This window comes from Limulus polyphemus, unplaced genomic scaffold, assembly GCF_000517525.1.
Source record: "Limulus polyphemus unplaced genomic scaffold, Limulus_polyphemus-2.1.2 Scaffold6765, whole genome shotgun sequence".
NCBI lineage: Eukaryota > Metazoa > Arthropoda > Merostomata > Xiphosura > Limulidae > Limulus > Limulus polyphemus.
Genome location: NW_013672375.1, coordinates 1 through 7,240, shown reverse-complemented (window position 1 = coordinate 7,240; position 7,240 = coordinate 1). Strand labels below are relative to the sequence as shown.

General features: G+C 34.5%; 1 protein-coding gene across 2 annotated transcripts in view; it reads right to left on the bottom strand.

Moving 5' to 3' along the window:
• The window catches only part of LOC106474052 (paxillin-like), a 9,592-nt gene extending 2,435 nt beyond the window's left edge, over positions 1 to 7,157 (bottom strand). Inside the window, exons 1-5 of one of the 2 annotated variants that reach the window (XM_013934737.2) lie at positions 6,887 to 7,157; positions 5,525 to 5,678; positions 3,203 to 3,406; positions 1,889 to 2,062; positions 519 to 749 (exon numbers count right to left, since the gene is read on the bottom strand). In XM_013934737.2, the coding sequence (XP_013790191.1) occupies positions 519 to 749; positions 1,889 to 2,062; positions 3,203 to 3,406; positions 5,525 to 5,584 (669 nt within the window). In that variant the 5' untranslated portion in view covers positions 5,585 to 5,678; positions 6,887 to 7,157. The remainder of the gene's footprint in view (positions 1 to 518; positions 750 to 1,888; positions 2,063 to 3,202; positions 3,407 to 5,524; positions 5,679 to 6,886) is intronic. The other variant, XM_022402431.1, reaches the window with a different exon arrangement.
• Positions 7,158 to 7,240: the final 83 nt, after the last annotated feature.

The window sequence follows — 7,240 nt, the reverse complement described above, 5'->3', positions numbered from 1 at the left end:
CTATTGGTGTATGTTATGTTACACACTTTTTCCACTGTCTATTGGTACTTGTGTATGTTATGTTACACACTTTCTCCACTGTCTATTGGTACTTGTGCATGTTATGTTACACACTTTCTCCACTGTCTATTGGTACTTGTATGTTATGTTACACACTTTTTCCACTGTCTATTGGTACTTGTGTATGTTATGTTACACACTTTCTCCACTGTCTATTGGTGTATGTTAAGTTACACACTTTCTCCACTGTCTATTGGTACTTGTGTATGTTATGTTACACACTTTCTCCACTGTCTATTGGTACTTATGTATGTTATGTTACACACTTTCTCCACTGTCTATTGGTACTTGTGTATGTTATGTTACACAAATGTTTTACCAAAACTGTGTGGATGTTTGCTAACTACTTACTAAGAATACAGGAAAGTCCTTAAATAATGAGCAACCGTTACAATCATGCTAAATAAGTGACGAATTCAATCACTGTTTTATTAATAATCTAAAATACCAGATCTTACCCAACAAACAAAACACCCGGGATGCCACTGATTGTTCAGGGCCGAGATGTAGTTTTCTGTGATTGGGCGATTACAACCCCCACATTTTGGTGCAAAGAGCTCAAAGTAATCCTCCTGACAATACGGTTTTCCATCTCTTTCATGAAACCCTTCTTCATCAAACTGCTGGCCACACTGGGTGCAGAAGAAGTGTTCAGGGTGCCATGTCTTGTCCAAAGCCATCACACATTTCTGTCAAAAGAAACCGAAAGATAGCCATGCTTTAATCAGAAACTACCACTACTAAAACAATATAATTACTTGATGTTTCAACAGCTACATATGCTACCAAATGACGTAATTACTTGATATTTCAGTATTCTGATAATGGTTTAAATCCAAAAATACTTCAAATGTTTTTAATCTATATACAATTAAACATACGTGTTTGTTTGTTTTTGAATTTCGCGCAAAGCTACACGAGGGCTATCTGCGCTAGCCGTCCCTAATTTAGCAGTGTAAGACTAGAGGGAGAGCAGCTAGTCATCACCACCCACCGCCAACTCTTGGGCTACTCTTTTACCAACAAATAGTGGGATTGACCGTCACATTATAAAGCCCCCACGGCTGAAAGGGCGAGCATGTTTGGTGTGAGAGGGATTCGAACCCGCGACCCTCAGATTGCGAGTCGAGTGCCTTAGCCACCTGGCCATGCCGGGCCAAACATACGTGAAAACACAACATTTCCACTGATTTTATTGAACAAATCGTGACAAACCATAAACTAGTGTCTTTGAAAAATTTTTTTTTGTAGTTTTAAGATTACAAACAGTGTAACAACAGCATAAAAAATGAAACAGCATTTATGTTAAATTTTCAAAATAACTTATAAACTCACAATAACATTGAGGAGCTAACATTTTTCACTTACATGGGTACACATACATAGATATATATATATATATATATTCTTCTAGAGCACTGGAAGTTTGGAATTTTTTCCAGTCACCAAAAAAGAATATTCTCTTTAAGCTTTTCAAAGTTTTAAGAGTTAAAAAAACAAAATTTGACGTGGTTTTTTTTTGGGGGGGGGGGGGCACAGTGAAAGGTAAAATCTTTATTAATAGTTACAGTCAACCAGTTTTGATAACACAGTTACTATCATCGGGGCTACTAGTATTTTAAATTTCATTCTGCCAAAAAACATCTTAACAAGTAAGGACAGGGAGCTTCAAAAGAAATTATTTTCAAAGTTTATTAGTTTCAAGTTTCAGATATGTAATCAAATATTAAATATTTGTTATCTATTGTTCATCTCAAAATAAAAATGGTACTGGGAGAGTTACTTGTCTATATGCATGGCAGTGAAAGAGTTATAGAAAAAGACTCACATCTAGAATTGGACCATTGCAGTAGGCGCAACGAGGGGAGAAAATATTGTGATAGTCTGTTTCACAGTAGGGATCGCCATCTCGCTCAAAAAAGTTTTTTGTCCCAAGTTCCTCGTTGCAGTGCTTACAAGTGAAATGTTCGGGATGCCACGTCCTCCCTAGAGCAGTCACCACCTGTCAGAGATTTACAGCTTTTGAAAGGTTTTCATATAACTTTCTTTAACAGACAAAACTTCAACTTCCAGACATTTACGGTTAAGTTATAACTTGTGAAGTCTCCAATAAATTATAAACAAAATATAAATTTACTTTAAGAACAAAAAAAAAGATTCTTTATTGGGCCAGACTTTGTACCAGTAAAGAAGAATGTAATAATATGTCAACTACACTTTATATGCTACGTCCAGTTAATTGGGTCATTTAACTTGGGAAGAAAAATTAGCCAATACATAGAAAAATCAATAACAAAAGTTATGGGTAATTCCATTTCAAGAACATTACAATATAAAGAGTTATCACGTCCCCTTCTTCCACTACTGATGGTGTTTGATATAGCGGTTCCACAGTGGTTATTAACGATATAAAGAATTATCACATCTCCTTCTTCCACTACTGATGGTGTTTGATATAGCGGTTCTACAGTGGTTATTAACAATATAAAGAGTTATCACGTCCCCTTCTTCCACTACTGATGGTGTTTGATATAGTGGTTCTACAGTGGTTATTAACGATATAAAGAGTTATCACGTCCCCTTCTTCCACTACTGATGGTGTTTGATATTGCGGTTCCACAGTGGTTATTAACAATATAAAGAGTTATCACGTCCCCTTCTTCCACTACTGATGGTGTTTGATATTGCGGTTCCACAGTGGTTATTAACAATACAAAGAGTTATCACGTCCCCTTCTTCCACTACTGATGGTGTTTGATATAGCGGTTCCACAGTGGTTATTAACAATATAAAGAGTTATCCCATCCCCTTCTTCCACTACTGATGGTGTTTGATATAGTGGTTCTACAGTGGTTATTAACAATATAAAGAGTTATCACGTCCCCTTCTTCCACTACTGATGGTGTTTGATATAGCGGTTATAAAAAAATCGTACTGAAATATATACATACATATTCTAAAAAAATCTTACTGAAAAAATATACATACATGTTATAGAAACTTTTAAATGAAAATTACTTTTTTCTTATGCCCACAGCACAATGTTACTTTTAAACTACATTCTAATTTTATTCCACATAAAAATTAATAAAACAATCCTATCTACTAGTGAAGTACAAAAAAGCAGTAACCCTTAGCATACCTGTCCAACAATAGGCTTATTACAGGCAGTGCAATGACCTTTAGCTGTGGTATTTACCCCTTGCTTGTTCATGTCACACTGGAGAGTGCCCAGCATAGAGTCCAGCTGATTATTTAGACCAGGAGCTGGAGTAGATGGCTGCTTGGGTGGTTTCTGAGTCTTAGCACAGGCTGGCTCCCCTTCAATTTGGGTAGTGTCTTTTAGCTGTGAATATTACGGTGACATTAGAAGTTGTTAAAGTTTAATGTTAGTTGTTTTTTAGTGTCTTTTAGCTGTGAATATTACGGTGACATTAAAAGTTCTTAAAGTTTAAAGTTAGTTGTTGTTTTTTAGTGTCTTTTAGCTGTGAATATTACGGTGACATTAAAAGTTCTTAAAGTTTAAAGTTAGTTGTTGTTTTCATGAATAAATATCAATGTACCAGGTTAAGAACAAGTTTGATTAACAAACTCAATACTAGAGAGTACAAAATAAAAAACTTATTAAGGCATTAAGGCTCTTTATGTACTAGACTGAAGCAGAAAGGGGTTTTGTGAGCCTGGGTAAAAACCCGTAATTGTAATCTGTTACGTCACTAAATCTTTTTTTGCCACACTGGTTGAGGTCTATTGGCCACACATATTATTTTTCACAATATAATGTTTCTTTTAATTAGCCAAAATTACTGGCTTTTTCATTCCGAAATCCTTATTTCATATATCAAACAGGTTTCTGTTTAGTAAGTCTTTGAAGCAATATCCTCCACTAATGTAGTATTTATTCATTTCTTCCTTTTTAAAGAAACAGGTACACGTAGTTCCTGATATTGTTATACTACTAAGGAAATAATTAAGGAGACTTAGAAATGCCTATGTTCAAGTCTTACAAAAAGACAAAATCAACATTACTTCGAACGTGTTAATAACTTTGGACGTGTTAATAACTTTGAACGTGTTAATAACCGAAATGATAACCCTTATTTTCTCTACTCGTTAATGTAGCATAAAAAATTTACTGTGAATTTCAGTGTAAAACAAATTGAAATTTTGTAAACAAAACCCTTCTACTGGCAAGACTGATATTAAGTGCTGTTTCATTGCAGTTGCTGTGGCCAAAGCACTAAAAGTAACAAGTCAACAAGGATTATCCAAGAGATAAGTATTGAAGCAAGGAAAATAGCGAGAGTTATTTTTCTCTGCAGGAAATTGGAAAGATAAAATTTACTCTCTGGTCTCCCTTGCAATAAACACTGTGATATCTGGTACGATAAACCAACTTGGTGCGATTTTAAATTCTCCTCAATGTGACATATGAACCAGATTTACTTCTTTCCCTGAAATACAAATATCTCTACAGAAAGTTTGATACTTGTCTGTTTCAGAATTGTTGCACAAAGCTACATATAAGGCTGTTTGTGCATAGCCACCATCCCTAATTTTGAACTAACAGACAGGAGGAAAGGCAGCCAGTCAAAACCAACTCTCTAGCTACTCTTGTCTGACTGAACAGTGGAACCTGACTGTCACTCTTATATCAGACTCACTACCACAAAGTGAATAGCATATTTTGCACAAACGTGCTATGAATCTCGGATTCACAGTCCAGGCGTGCTAAGTACTAGGCCACACTGGCCCAGCATAATGCATAAAATCAGGAAAATATCTAATGATGAACAGATCTTTATCGGAGCAAAACCAAAATAAACATAGCACACTTAAGAATCATAAAACATGCTAAAATACATTACTGATGGAAAAGTGTCTCAATTCCTGCATTATCAAATTAGGTACTTTGAAGTTGACATAATCAGTTTAATGGTTTTAAAAACTGTGGAGAAAATAAAAAACTCTCTTAAATCCAAGTACAAACAGGAAATGTTGCTGAAATTCTTTCTCGCTGAAGCTGTTTAATCTTATATTATAGGCCAATAAACAAATGTTGATTCATAATGAGCACATGTATAAATTTGTTATTGTTTTCACAACTAATGACTAAAACAGATCGATTTCTGTTTACAGCTTAGCCCAAATGAATTATACATTATAACACACACCAATAATATCATAATTTAATTTGTACTGATCTCATGATAAATATTGGTTACAGCTTAGCCCAAATGAATTATACGTTATAACACACACACCAATAACCCTAAGCTATAACCAATATTTATCATAAGATCAGTACAAATTAAATTATGACCCAAATGAATTATGCATTATAACACACACCAATAATCTCATAATTGAATTTGTACTGATCTCATGATAAATATGTTGCTATTCAATACAAAAAATTTCAAAGTTCCAGTTTGCACATCAAACAGAGTTCATCAAACCTTACTTTAAATTCAGAGAGCGAGGCCATGAGGTCATCCAGCTCTTTGGTGGCTGAAGATGCCATAGGTCCGGGTGACGATGAATAATAATCTGTTGATGATGGAGAACTGAGAGCAGCGACCGTCTCTAGTTGGACGGACTGTAATGGATGTTTGTTGCTAGAAACGATTTTATTCAATCAAGCTTAATTCTTCTTCAATTACAAAAAAAAAACTTTTAATAATTAATAATGCATGTTATTTTTCAAATGTTCTCCTGTTTACTAAATGAGCAAATAGAAAAAAAAAGGAATGACCTTCACAGGTCATTGTCCTCTAATGTTTTTATCTCAGGAAAAGATGTAAAGGCCTTTTTTAATTAAAACAATTGTATATACAGAAAATATTTTAAGATGAACTCAAATATTCCTTACAGTAAAGTAACTTAGGCCTTGCGTTAGAAGAAACAACCTTTCCTGCATATGAATGTGTCAGTGACAAAATAACCTTGGTAACCTGATCTCTCAAGGACACCCAATGACAACAGTCACAAGTTCAAACTACTAAAAGACATCTCAAGGACATACCTTGCAGCTGTTTACTGATTTACGTTACATGTACATGATGCTGTAATGATTTTTATGCAAGACGAAATAAAAAGAAATTAATATACTCGTGGAAATTGATAAGTTATTACACTTATCTGATTAAAAACCTCCTTTATTCGTTTCTTACATTTATTAACAAATAATATTGAACCAAATATATGACTGAAAACAATGTGAATGACATCTAAATATTTTATACTATACTATAAAGATCTCTTTGCTAATTCCGTTGCTCGAACTTATTACCAGCTGACAAGAAGCTTTGGTAAGAAGGAAAGCAAAAATAAGATTGTTATTTAACACTACTAAACTACAAATAAAACTGACTGTTTGTCAACAAATCAGACTATGTGATGATACTATAACATTTACATATTATTATTATGTTTTGTTCTTAAATAAGACTTTAAGATAACATTTGACTCTAGGTGGTATATGGCAAGATGATGGTTACAATATGGAACTAGACAGATGATGTAACATGTAATACCTAATAACACACTCTTGCTGTCTGTAGCTAGTTTTACTTGGTTTGAAGTCGTGACTGGCACATTAAAAATGTCATTTTTTTTTGTAATTACAACATTCTACAAAAGTTTGAAGGGGATACATATTATTATTATTACAATATAACTGTAAGTATAAAAACACAAAAATATAAAAGTTATAGAATGAAAACATCAATTTATATATTTTTAAAACACTACAGTTCCCGAAACATTCTAAATAACAGCACAACAATTTCCTCTTGTTCTTGTAATGTCACAAGAGAAAACTTACACTTAGATGTGGTGGGTCAACTCACGGAAGACAACACTAAGATGTGGTGGGTCAACTCACGGAAAACAACACTTAGGTGTGGTGGGTCAACTCACGGAAGACAACACTAAGGTGTGGTGGGTCAACTCACAGAAGACAACACTAAGGTGTGGTGGGTCAACTCACGGAAGACAACACTTAGGTGTGGTGAGTCAACTCACGGAAAACAACACTAAGATGTGGTGAGTCAACTCACAGAAGACAACACTAAGGTGTGGTGGTTCAACTCACAGAAGACAACACTTAGGTGTGGTGGGTCAACTCACAGAAGACAACACTTAGGTGTGGTGGGTCAACTCACAGAAGACAACACTT